The 13,849-nt window shown below is 45.7% G+C and overlaps 1 protein-coding gene across 2 annotated transcripts in view; it reads right to left on the reverse strand.

The window, feature by feature from the left end:
- LOC129834547 (unconventional myosin-Ie-like) overlaps positions 1 to 13,849 on the reverse strand; it is a 71,488-nt gene that overhangs the window by 21,239 nt on the left and 36,400 nt on the right. For both annotated transcript variants that reach the window (XM_055899644.1, XM_055899643.1), the window contains exons 6-9: positions 8,993 to 9,082; positions 8,011 to 8,142; positions 4,451 to 4,585; positions 962 to 1,094 (exon numbers count right to left, since the gene is read on the reverse strand). In XM_055899644.1, coding sequence (XP_055755619.1) covers positions 962 to 1,094; positions 4,451 to 4,585; positions 8,011 to 8,142; positions 8,993 to 9,082 — 490 coding nt within the window. The remainder of the gene's footprint in view (positions 1 to 961; positions 1,095 to 4,450; positions 4,586 to 8,010; positions 8,143 to 8,992; positions 9,083 to 13,849) is intronic.

A 13,849-nucleotide genomic window follows, 5' to 3' on the forward strand; every position in this document is an offset into this window, starting at 1 on the left:
ATCAGACGGATCAAATAGCCACCGTTTGGGAAATTAGGGTGTGACCGACTGTACTCCATACCACAGCACAGGCCACCTCTATCCTCAGGACCATGCTGCATCTCCTACTGTAGCCCTCTCCCTCAAAGAGGATATAGATAGTATCAATGACGAGCAGCCAGTTCATCTATACCCAAAATAATGATCCATACCAGTCTGATGGATGGTTAGAGGTTTATATGTACAGTACAAGGGAGTGTTTTTTCTAGTGGATCTGAGGCAGGGATTTGTTTGGCTGAGCGTGAGCAGATGTTTATGCAGACTTGTGTTGGTGTGGTTTTATATGGAGCACCAGGGGTCTTGATATGTGAAACACATTGCAGTCAGACAGGAAGTGAGATAGGGGGGAGAGGAAACGCAGAGACTCTACACAACGCCGCTTTGTACCTGGCTAACCAGAGGTGCTACATTGCATAATTCAGCCTGAATGGGTGGCTGTGAGGCGGGCAAGGAAGAAGAGAAGAAGGAAGGGAGGAAGGGGAAGAGAGGGGCGGGGCGGGGGGAGAGTATGAGTGGGGCAGGAAGAGGCTGCATTTCTCTGAGTAATTTTAGTCTGTGATGTAATGTGCTAAGACATTGAATTTTTTTTTTTCTTTCTCTGGTAATTCAGCGTGGCCTGGAGCTTGGCTGCAGCCCTGCATTAACACAATGAAGCTTTGGGGATTGAAAACAGTCCGCACAGCGTCCTGAGGAATGTGCTTCCTAACCTAACCTGTCCCATAAAGAGCAGCCCAGGACACTGGAGAGGAACGCTAGGGGGACATGCCAGTCTGCAGGTTGGAGACACAGAGAGACAGTCTGACCCCTTTCTCCCTTCCCACACCCTGTTGACTCCCCTCAGATGTGAAAGGACTGGATTGGTGCAAGCAACAAGCTCTACCTAGCCCTCTACATAAACAAAGTTACAAGGATTGGTACGTACACTCCTCGCTCTCAACAGCGGCGTAGTTCCCTGCTTCCCTGAAGTTGATGTTCCCAAGGTGCAGGACTCCGGCTACGATCTGCAGCACCAGGCCACGGTCCTCCCCTGAGATGCCAATCACCTCCATGGCATGCTGGTAGAGACAGAGACAGAACAGGAGACATGAACCCAGGGTTGAAACGCAGGTTTACAGTGGCTTGCAAAAGTATTCACCCCCCCTTGGCATTTCTCCTATTTTGTTACCTTACAACCTGGAATTAAAATACACTGCTCAAAAAAATAAAGGGAACACTTAAACAACACAATGTAACTCCAAGTCAATCACACTTCTGTGAAATCAAACTGTCCACTTAGGAAGCAACACTGATTGACAATACATTTCACATGCTGTTGTGCAAATGGAATAGACAAAAGGTGGAAATTATAGGCAATTAGCAAGACACCCCCAATAAAGGAGTGATTCTGCAGGTGGTGACCACAGACCACTTCTCAGTTCCTATGCTTCCTGGCTGATGTTTTGGTCACTTTTGAATGCTGGCGGTGCTCTCACTCTAGTGGTAGCATGAGACGGAGTCTACAACCCACACAAGTGGCTCAGGTAGTGCAGCTCATCCAGGATGGCACATCAATGCGAGCTGTGGCAAAAAGGTTTGCTGTGTCTGTCAGCGTAGTGTCCAGAGCATGGAGGCGCTACCAGGAGACAGGCCAGTACATCAGGAGACGTGGAGGAGGCCGTAGGAGGGCAACAACCCAGCAGGAGGACCGCTACCTCCGCCTTTGTGCAAGGAGGAGCACTGCCAGAGCCCTGCAAAATGACCTCCAGCAGGCCACAAATGTGCATGTGTCTGCTCAAACGGTCAGAAACAGACTACATGAGGGTGGTATGAGGGCCCGACGTCCACAGGTGGGGGTTGTGCTTACAGCCCAACACCGTGCAGGACGTTTGGCATTTGCCAGAGAACACCAAGATTGGCAAATTCGCCACTGGCGCCCTGTGCTCTTCACAGATGAAAGCAGGTTCACACTGAGCACATGAGCACATGTGACAGACGTGACAGAGTCTGGAGACGCCGTGGAGAACGTTCTGCTGCCTGCAACATCATCCAGCATGACCGGTTTGGCGGTGGGTCAGTCATGGTGTGGGGTGGCATTTCTTTGTGGGGCTGCACAGCCCTCCATGTGCTCGCCAGAGGTAGCCTGACTGCCATTAGGTACCGAGATGAGATCCTCAGAGCCCTTGTGAGACCATATGCTGACACATGCACATTTGTGGCCTGCTGGAGGTCATTTTGCAGGGCTCTGGCAGTGCTCCTCCTTGCACAAAGGCGGAGGTAGCGGTCCTCCTGCTGGGTTGTTGCCCTCCTACGGCCTCCTCCACGTCTCCTGATGTACTGGCCTGTCTCCTGGTAGCGCCTCCATGCTCTGGACACTACGCTGACAGACACAGCAAACCTTCTTGCCACAGCTCGCATTGATGTGCCATCCTGGATGAGCTGCACTACCTGAGCCACTTGTGTGGGTTGTAGACTCCGTCTCATGCTACCACTAGAGTGAGAGCACCGCCAGCATTCAAAAGTGACCAAAACATCAGCCAGGAAGCATAGGAACTGAGAAGTGGTCTGTGGTCACCACCTGCAGAATCACTCCTTTATTGGGGGTGTCTTGCTAATTGCCTATAATTTCCACCTTTTGTCTATTCCATTTGCACAACAGCATGTGAAATGTATTGTCAATCAGTGTTGCTTCCTAAGTGGACAGTTTGATTTCACAGAAGTGTGATTGACTTGGAGTTACATTGTGTTGTTTAAGTGTTCCCTTTATTTTTTTGAGCAGTGTAGATTTTTTTGAGGGGGGGGTTGTATCATTTGATTTACACAACATGCCTACCACTTTGAAGATGCATAACTATTCACCCCCCCCAAAGTCAATACTTTGTACTTACTCCTTTTGCAGCAATTACAGCTGCAAGTCTCTTGGGGTATGTCTCTATAAGCTTGGCACATCTAGCCACTGTGATTTTTGCCCATTCTTCAAGGCAAAACTGCTCCAGCTCCTTCAAGTTGGATGGGTTCCGCTGGTATACAGCAATCTTTAAGTCATACCACAGATTCTCAATTGGATTGAGGTCTGGGCTTTGACTAGGCCATTCTAAGACATTTAAATGTTTCCCCTTAAACCACTCGAGTGTTGCTTTAGCAGTATGCTTAGGGTCATTGTCCTGCTGGAAGGTGAACCTCTGTCCCAGTCTCAAATCTCTGGAAGACTGAAACAGGTTTCCCTCAAGAATTTCCCTGTATTTAGCGCCATCCATCATTCCTTCAATTCTGACCAGTTTTCAAGTCAGCTGCCGATGAAAAACATCGGCATGATGCTGCCCCCACCATGCTCCACGGGGATGGTATTCTCGGGGTGATGAGAGGTGTTGGGTTTGCACCTGACATAGTGGTTTCCAATGATGGCCAAAAAGCTACATTTTAGTCTCATCTGACCAGAGTACCTTCTTCCATATGTTTGGGGAGTCTCCCACATGCTTTTTAGCGAACACGAAAGATGTTTGCTTATTCTCTTCTTTAAGCAATGGCTTTTTTCTTGCCACTCTTCCGTAAAGTCCAGCTCTGTGGAGGGTACGGCTTAAAGTGGTCCAATGGACAGATACTCCAATCTCCACTGTGGAGCTTTGCAGCTCCTTCAGGATTATCTTTGTTGCCTCTCTGATTAATGCCCTCCTTGCCTGGTCCGTGAGTTTTGGTGGGCGGACCTCTCTTGGCAGGTTTGTTGTGGTTCCATATTCTTTCAATTTTTTAATAATGGATTTAAAATGGTGCTCTGTGGGATGTTCAAAGTTTTGAATATTTTTTATAACCCAACCTTGATATGTACTTCTCCACAACTTTGTCCCTGACCTGTTTCGAGAGCTCCTTGGTCTTCATAGTGCCGCTTGCTTGGTGGTGGCCCTTGCTTAGTGGTGTTGCAGACTCTGGGGCCTTTCAGAACAGGTGTAAATATACTGAGATCACGTGACAGATCATGTGACACTTAAATAAAGTCAACCTGTGTGCAATCTAACTAATTATGTGACTTCTGAAGGTGATTTGTTGTACCAGATCATATTTAGGGGCTTCATAGCAAAGGGGGTGAATACATATGCACGCATAACTTTTCAGTTATTTTTTATTTAGAAACAAGTAATTTTTTTCTATTTTGTGTATGTCCATTACATGAAATCCAAATAAAAATCTATTTAAATTACATGTTGTAATGCAACAGAACAGGAAAAAACGCCAAGTGGGTGAATACTTTTGCAAGACACTGTACTTACTGCTGTGGTACCTAAACTATGTCCTCTAATTACTCCTTTTGTGGTTTCACTGGTAAAACAAAAACAGGTGCAGTACAGGGTGGAGAATGGAAGAGAGGCCGAGAAGAAGAGAAAGAAAGGCAGAGAGAGAGAGAGAACAATAACAATGGAAAGATACCAAGTAAACGTACCATAGTTTCCTGAAAATCACTTTTGTCGTTGATGTCATCCACTTTGTAGGATCCAGACTGATTGAGGTAATTGTAGTAATCTAGGCTTGTGATTCCGAGGCTGCTCTTCTGTTCTCCAGTGGCTCCCTCTATCAACTGCACAAACAGAAGACAGTGTTAGATGATTACACTTCTGTCAAGTAAGAACCTGTATACAGTAATTCTAGACTCAAAGGTCTACAGGAGCTTTCAACCTGTGAACTCACATTGTCTTTCCTCACATTTCTACATGTCAGACGTCTTTTAGACAGGCAGCACCATATACACATGTTCCTTAAGTGATCAGCACCACACGTTTTACACCCAATTTAGAGTTGAATTCTTTATTCTCCTTTCACGTGTCAAGAAAGTTGCATTATGGGAGTTTGACCGCGACCTCTCTTCCAGAGACCTCAAGTGGTACACAGTGAGAACAACTCGTCCAGCTTTCAGGAACCAAATAGCACATCAAATCAAAGTGTATTTGTCACGTCCGCTGAATACAACAGGTGTAGAACTTACAGTGAAATGCTTACTTACAGGCTCTAACCAATAATGCAAAAAAGGTATTAGGTGAACAATAGGTAGGTAAAGAAATAAAACTACAGTAAAAAGACAGGCTGTATACAGTAGCGAGGCTACATACAGACACCGGTTAGTCAGGCTGATTGAGGTAGTATGTACATATAGATATGGTTAAAGTGACTATGCATATATGATGAACAGAGAGTAGCAGTAGCGTAAAAGAGGGATTTGCAGGTGGTGGGTGGGACACAATGCAGATAGCCCGGTTAGCCAATGTGCGGGAGCACTGGTTGGTCAGTCCAATTGAGGTAGTATGTACATGAATGTATAGTTAAAGTAACTATGCATATATGATAAACAGAGAGTAGCAGCAAAGTAAAAAGAGGGGTGGGGGGGGGGGGGGGCACACAATGCAAATAGTCCGGGTAGCCATTTGATTACCTGTTCAGGAGTCTTATGGCTTGGGGGTAAAAACTGTTGAGAAGCCTTCTTGTCCTAGACTTGGCACTCCGGTACCGCTTGCCATGCGGTAGTAGAGAGAACAGTCTATGACTGGGGTGGCTGGGGTCTTTGACAATTTTTAGGGCCTTCCTCTGACACCGTCTGGTGTAGAGGTCCTGGATGGCAGGCAGCTTAGCCCCAGTGATGTACTGGGCCGTACGCACTACCCTCTGTAGTGCCTTGCGGTCAGAGGCTGAGCAATTGCCGTACCAGGCAGTGATACAACCAGTCAGGATGCTCTCGAGGTTGCAGCTGTAGAACCTTTTGGGGATCTCAGGACCCATGCCAAATCTTTTTAGTTTTCTGAGGGGGAATAGGCTTTGTCGTGCCCTCTTCACGGCTGTCTTGGTGTGTTTGGACCATTCTAGTTTGTTGTTGATGTGGACACCAAGGAACTTGAAGCTCTCAACCTGCTCCACTGCAGCCCCGTCGATGAGAATGGGGGCGTGCTCGGTCCTCCTTTTCCTGTAGTCCACAATCATCTCCTTAGTCTTGGTTACGTTGAGGGATAGGTTGTTATTCTAGCAACACCCGGCCAGGTCTCTGACTTCCTCCCAATAGGCTGTCTCGTTGTTGTCGGTGATCAGGCTTACCACTGTTGTGTCGTCTGCAAACTAAATGATGGTGTTGGAGTCATGCCTGGCCATGCAGTCGTGGGTGAACAGGGAATACAGGATGGGACTGAGCACGCACCCCTGGGGAGCTCCAGTGTTGAGGATCAGCGTGGCACATGTGTTGCTACCTACCCTCACCACCTGGGGGCGGCCCGTCAGGAAGTCCACGATCCAGATGCAGAGGTAGTTGTTTATTCCCAGGATCCTTAGCTTAGTGATGAGCTTTGAGGGTACTATGGTGTTGAACGCTGAGCTGTAGTCAATGAATAGCATTCTCACATAAGTGTTCCTTTTGTCCAGGTGGGAAAAGGCAGTGTGGAGTGCAATAGAGATTGCATCATCTGTGGATCTATTTGGGCGGTATGCAAATTGGAGTGGGTCTAGGGTTTCTGGGATAATGGTGTTGATGTGAGCCATTACCAACCTTTCAAAGCACTTCATGGCTATGGACGTGAGTGCTACAGGTCTGTAGTCATTTAGGCAGGTTGCCTTTGTGTTCTTGGGCACAGGGACTATGGTGGTCTGCTTGAGACATGTTGGGATTACATACTCAACCAGGAACATGTTGAAAATGTCAGTGAAGACACCTGCCAGTTGGTCAGCACATGCCTGTAGCAAACATCCTGGTAATCAGTCTGGCCCCGAAGCCTTGTGTATGTTGACCTGTTTAAAGGTCTTACTCACGTCGGCTACGGAGAGTGTGATCACACAGTCGTCCAGAACAGCTGATGCTCTCATGCATGCCTCAGTGTTGCTTGCTTCGAAGCCAACATAGAAGTGATTTAGCTCATCTGGTAGGCTCGTGTCACTGGGCAGCTCGCGGCTGTGCTTCCCTTTGTAGTCTGTAATAGTTTGCAAGCCCTGCCACATAAGACGAGCGTCGGAGCCAGTGTAGTATGATTTAATCTTAGCCCTGTATTGACGCTTTGCCTGTTTGATGGTTCGTCGCAGGGCATAGCAGGATTTCTTGTAAGCGTCCGGGTTAGAGTCCCGCACCTTGAAAGCGGCAGCTCTACCCTTTAGCTCAGTGCGAATGTTGCCTGTAATCCATGGCTTCTGGTTGGGGTATATACGTACAGTCACTGTGGAGACGACGTCCTCGATGCAGTTATTGATAAAGCTAGTGACTGATATGGTGTGCTCCTCAATGCCATCGGAAGAATCCCGGAACATATTCCAGTCTGTGCTAGCAAAACAGTCCTGTAGTTTAGCATCTGCTTCATCTGACCACTTTTTTAAAGACTGAGTCACTGGTGCTTCCTGCTTAATTTTTGCTTGTAAACGGGAATCAGGAGGATAGAGTTGTGGTCGGATTTACCAAATGGAGGGTGAGGGAGAGCTTTGTTCGCGTCTCTGTGTGTGGAGTACAGGTGATCTAGATTTTTTCCCCCTCTGGTTGCACATTTAACATGTTGATGGAAATTTGGTAGAACTGATTTAAGTTTCCCTGCATTAAAGTCTCCGGCCAGTAGGAGCGCTGCCTCTGGCTGAGTGGTTTCCTGTTAGCTTATTTCCTTATACAGCTGACTGAGTGCGGTCTTAGTGCCAGCATCTGTCTGTGGTGGTAAATATACAGCCACGAAGAGTATAGCTGAAAACTCTCTAGGAAAGTAGTGTGGCCCGCAATTTATCACAATATACTTAACTTCAGGCGAGCAAAATCTAGAGACTTCCTTAGATTTCGTGCACCAGCTGTTGTTTACAAATATGCACAGAACGCCCCCCCCCCCCCTCGTCTTAACGGAGTGTACTTGTTACTGTCAGTGTCCTGAAAGCTGAATTTTACTCATGGACACTGCGAGACAATTCCTGTACACATTTCCCCAGTTCTAAAATGTGCATAAACACTTTTCTTAAAACAGGAAAATTATAAAAACACACCATGTTACCGGAGTCCCTCACCTGATAGAATATATGGAAGCTTCTCTCTCCAGGATTCCTCATGACGACGCGTGATTTCTCCAACAGGAAGTTGGAGATTTTCCCTCCATCTGGCTCGCCGCCGGAGCTGAACTGGATCTCAAAGTATTTCCCCTGAAGGAGGAGAGTGTGGCGCTTTAGTATCAGCGAAGGCCTTGCTAAAGCTAAAACCCAGACCTCTCCGAGCAGGAAATAACAACCATCACATGAGTTGTACTTCGGGTGCACACCTGCAGCCCAGTGGTGTGTGTGTACTAAGGCTTGAATCCTTTCTCTCTCTCCCTTGCCCTTTCCTTCTTTCCTCCAGACAGGTCTGTCCTCTGTAATGTCTATCCCATTCCCAGCCAGTCTGAAGCCACAGAGTGCACTGAGACACTATTCACACAGGGAGACTTCCTCAACCATTTCTCAGACCATGAGTCAAACCTCATTTACTTTCCCGAAACTAAACCAGGAAAACTAAGAACAGAGACAATACTGCCTTGTCTGTCAACCTGAATGCAATACTTACCACTAAGCTCTGTTGTGAATTCTGTAAGTGGGTAAACTGGCTTTAGAGGGCACTGAAGTCTGCCTTTAAAACCTCTCTCCAAGCGAACAGTCTTTAAAAGTATAGTATGTGTTTTGTCTATGTGCATCTTTACTGGCAGTGGAGTGCCCACTCTTTCTGGACAGTGTGTCCCCACAGCCCTGGTTCACCAGGCCACACGAGGCTAGCAGCCCCAGCCAAGAGGAGATGGGAGAAGGCAGTAACACAGCTTATAAAAAGAGGAGCACACTGTAATCTCCTTTTTTCTCTTCTCTATTTGCAATGGACGTCCTTGTGTTTGCTTTGGTTCCAGAAACAACCGTGAAGCAGCTTCAAATCATTCCAGGGCAAAACACAGTGCCAACCATTTGATGTTAGGCGCCCCCATTCCGCTAATAAAAAAAAGAGAGATTTGGAAAGACGTGGGACCCTTACAAATCTGCTGGAGTTGTTGTTCCTCACTGTCTTGGCGTTCCCGAAGGCCTCCAGGAGAGGGTTGGACTGGAGGATGATGTCTTTGATGTGCTGTGAGGGAGCAGACAGACAGTAGGCTCGTTTTAGTGACTGACAGGTAGGGTATAGAGACAGTTGGTAGGGAGACACTACTACACTCTGCAGTGATCCACATCCCTGCTGGCAGATCAACATGCACCGTCTCTGGAACTTTCCAACGTCGCTCCGCTCTCATAGTGTCTGGAGCACATTATCTTTCCCATGAGCCATCTGCATATCAGGAGCCCATGAATTTTAAAATCAGCACAGCGTCGTGGAGATCGAACTATTATCCTCTCTATTAACCAATGTGGAATGGTAGCATTTCTTTGAATCGTTTTGCGTCCCTGAACTATTGTCCTCTATGAAGAAAAACACTTTAGTGACATGCGGTTCTAGTGTAACAGCTTTTTGTACTTACCCCAGTGCTCAGTTAAACCTTACATACAGTTGAAGTTGGAAGTTTACATACACTTTGGTTGGGGTCATTAAAACTAGTTTTTCACCACTCCACAAATGTGTTGTTAACTAACTATAGTTTTGGCAAGTCGGTAAGGTCATCTACTTTGTGCATGACAAGTTTTTCCAACAATTGGTTACAGACAGATTATTTCACTTATAATTCACTGTATCACAATACCAGTGGGTTAGACGTTTACATACACTAAATTGACTGTGCATTTAAACAGCTTGGAAAATTCCAGAATAGGATGTCATGGCTTTAGAAGCTTCTGATAGGCTAATTGACATCATTTGAGTCAACTGGAGGTGTACCTGTGAATGCATTTCAAGGCCTACCTTCAAACTCAGTGCCTCTTTGCTTGACATCATGGGAAAATCAAAAGAAATCAGCCAAGACCTCAGAAAAAAAAATTGGAGCCCTCCACAAGTCTGGTTCATCCTTGGGAGAAATTTCCAAACGCCTGAAGGTACCACGTTCATCTGTACAAACAATAGTACGCAAGTATAAACACCATGGGACCACACAGCCGTCATACCGCTCAGGAAGGAGACGCGTTCTGTCTCCTAGAGATGAACGTACGTTGGTGCGAAAAGTGCAAATCAATCCCAGAACAACAGCAAAAGACCTTGTGAAGATGCTGGAGGAAACCGGTACAAAAGGGGCTATATCCACAGTAAAACAAGTCCTATATCGACATAACTTGAAAGGCCTCTCAGCAAGGAAGAAACCACTGCTCCAAAACCGCCATAAAAAAGGCAGACTACGGTTTGCAACTGCACATGGGCACAAAGATCGTACTTTTTGGGGAAATGTCCTCTGGTCTGATGAAACAAAAATAGAACTGTTTGGCCATAATAACCATCGTTATGTTTGGAGGCAAAAGGGGGAGTCTTGCAAGCCGAAGAACACCATTCCAACAGTGAAGCACGGGGGTGGCAGCATCATGTTGTGGGGGAGCTTTGCTGCAGGAGGGACTGGTGCACGTCACAAAATAGATGGCACCATGAGAAAGGAAAATTATAAAAATATATTGAAGCAACATCTCAAGACATCAGTCAGGAAGTTAAAGCTTGGATGCAAATGGGTCTTCCAAATGGACAATAAGCCCAAGCATATTCCCAAAGTTGTAGCAAAATGGATTAAGGACAACAAAGTCAAGGTATTGGAGTGGCCATCACAAAGCCCTGACCTCAATCCCATAGTAAATTTGTGGGCAGAACTGAAAAATCATGTGCGAGCAAGGAGGCCTACAAACCTGACTCAGTTACACCAGCTCTGTCAGGAGGAATAGGCCAAAAGTCACCCATCTTATTGTGGGAAGCTTGTGGAAGGCTACCTGAAATGTTTGACCCAAGTTAAATAATTTAAAAGGAAATACTACCAAATACTAATTGAGTGTATGTAAACTTCTGACCCACTGGGAATGTGATGAAAGAAATAAAAACTGAAAGAAATAATACTCCTCCTATTATTCTGACATTTCACATTCTTAAAATAATGTGGTAACTGACCTAAGACAGGGAAATTTTACTAGGATTAAATGTCAGTATTTGTGAAAAACTGAGTTAAATTTATTTGACTAAGGTGTATGTTAAATTCTGACTTCAACTGTATGTAACTAATCAAACTGCTCTGTGAGAGCCACCTGAGACTTCAAAACACATACAACTCCCAGGTTAAAACACATGCTGTATCTGTCACTCACATCGATTTGCATGCATATGATTCAGGGGCATGGTAATCTGATATGCATCCTTCAGTCAGAAACAGATACAGGATGATGATAATCAGATACAACAACTCTGCTGTTCAGTCTGTCTGTTTGAGTAGGCAGGGGGAGTGAAGTGACAGTCACTCACAAAACATTACACCCCCCCACATACACACACGCTCAAAGCACGCATTCCACAAGCTCATGCACACAGGACTTGGGGAGACCATGTGAACGAGACATGTGGACAAAGGGATTGACAAAGCTAAATTAGGCAGGAAGGGTATTGAGAGAGGTAGGGGGTTTCCAACACAATGGAGACCTTATTCAATAAAACAATAGAAATTCCAAGGGCAATATCTGTAATATACTACATAGACCGCACATATTTATTTTAAATACATTCTTCAACAAAAGTTACAAGCACACTTTTCAGTACATCTTAAAATGATTTAAAAGATGCAAGGCACATAAGACTCATAGCCAGTAATAATGCAGAACCATGTACAGTACATTCAAAAAGAATGCACTGAACCCTTTTCCCCATTTTGTTACGTTATTCTAAAATGGATTAAATCATGTTTCCCCCCCCTCATCAATCTACACACAATACCGCATAATGACAAAGTGAAAACAAGTTTTTAGAAATATTTACAAAATAAAAAAACAGAAATACCTTATTTACATAACTATTCAGACCCTTTGCTATGAGACTCGAAATTGAGTTCAGGTGCATCCTGTTGTCATTGATCATCCTTGAGGTGTTTCTACAACTTGATTGGAGTCCACCTGTGGTAAATTCAAATGATTGGACATGATTTGGAAAGGCACACACCTGTCTATATAAGGTCACACAGTTGACAGTGCATGTCAGAGCAAAAACCAAGCCATGAGCCCCGAGACGCGATTTTGTCGAGGCACAGATCTGGGGAAGGTTACCTAAAAAATTCTGCAGCATTGAAGCTCCAAGAACACCATGGCCTCCATCATTCTTAAATGAAAGAAGTTTGGAACCATGAAGACTCTTCCTCGAGCTGACCGCCCGGCCAAACTGAGCAATCGGGGGAGAAGGGCCTTGGTCAAGGAGGTAACCAAGAGACCAATGGTCACTCTGACAGAGCTCCAGAGTTCCTCTGTGGAAATGGGAGAACCTTACAGAAGGACAACAATCTCTGCAGCACTCCACCAATCAGGCTTTTATGGTAGGGGCCAGACGGAAGCCACTCCTCAGTAAAAAGCACATGACAGCCCGCTTGGAGTTTGCTAAAAAGGCACCCAAAGGACTCTCAGACCATGAGAGACAAGATTATCTGGTCTGATGAAACCAAACTCTTTGGCCTGAATGCCAAGCGTCACTTCTGGAGGAAATCATGCATCGCTCATCACCTGGCCCTACGGTGAAGCATGGTGGTGGCAACATCATGCTGTGGTGATGTTTTTCAGCAGCCGGGACTGGGAGACTAGTCAGGGTCGAGGGAAAGATTAACGGAGCAAAGTGCTGAGAGATCCTTGATGAAAACCTGCTCCAGAGCACTCAGGACCTCAGACTGAAGGCGAAGGTTCACCTTCCAACAGGACAACGACCCTAAGTACACAGCCAAGACAATGCAGGAGTGGTTTCGGGACAAGTCTCTGAATGTCCTTGAGTGGCTCAGCCAGAGCCCGATCGAACATCTCTGGAGAGACCTGAAAATAGCCATGTAGCGACGCTCCCCTTCCAACTTGACAGAGCTTTAGAGGATCTGCAGAGAAGAATGGGAGAAACTCCCAAGGGATAACAGGTGTACCAAGCTTGTAGTGTCATACTCGCTGTCAACGGTGCTTCAACAAAGTACTGAGTAAAGGTTCTGAATACTTATGCAAATGTAATCCGTTTTTTTATTTGTAATACATTTGCAAAAAAATCAAGAAATCTGTTTTTGCTTTGTCATTACGGGGTATTGTATGTAGATTGATGAGAAAAAAACTAACAATTTAATCTATTTCAGAAAAAGGCTGTAACGTAACAAAATTTTGTCTGAATACATTTTCGGAATAGACTGTACATGGAAAATGTACAATAAATACAGTGGCGTGCCGTGGGCCTGGGGCCTGGGCCTGAGGTATTACACAGTCCCACCCGAATTAATCCACCTCATTATGATGCCATGGCTCTAGACACTATACATTTAGACATAAATGCAGTATAACCAGGCGTTGAGTCACCTTGAAATTGACAAATGGACATTTTTGGGCAAACAATGTTTACCCAAAAACATGACACAATCAATGAGTCTTTTCAATATTTCCCTTCACCTTTTCATTGTGCAGCTCCGTTGCCCTGCGCGCGTGTTCTTTGAGCTGTAGATCCACTCCGGTGTCCCCAAAAGTTTTCAAAAGCACCATTGCTTGTTAGTGCCCAGCCGTACTTTGGTGTCTCGTTGCTGCCTTGGTTAGACAACTCAAGTTTGCAAAGCCAGTGTGGCTCCAAACACCAAATCGATCACTTGCAAATAATAGGCATTCCCAGCAGTACAGTTTGCAGTGCTTCTCGGAGCCAAGGAGCCATTGACAGCGCTCGTAGTTGAAACTTTGAAAGTGGCGAGCCAACTAAGCCCTTTCCCGCCTGTGACAGGCTTTGTGGCGT

The sequence above is a fragment of the Salvelinus fontinalis genome, chromosome 35, assembly GCF_029448725.1.
Source record: "Salvelinus fontinalis isolate EN_2023a chromosome 35, ASM2944872v1, whole genome shotgun sequence".
NCBI classification, from domain to species: Eukaryota; Metazoa; Chordata; class Actinopteri; order Salmoniformes; family Salmonidae; genus Salvelinus; species Salvelinus fontinalis.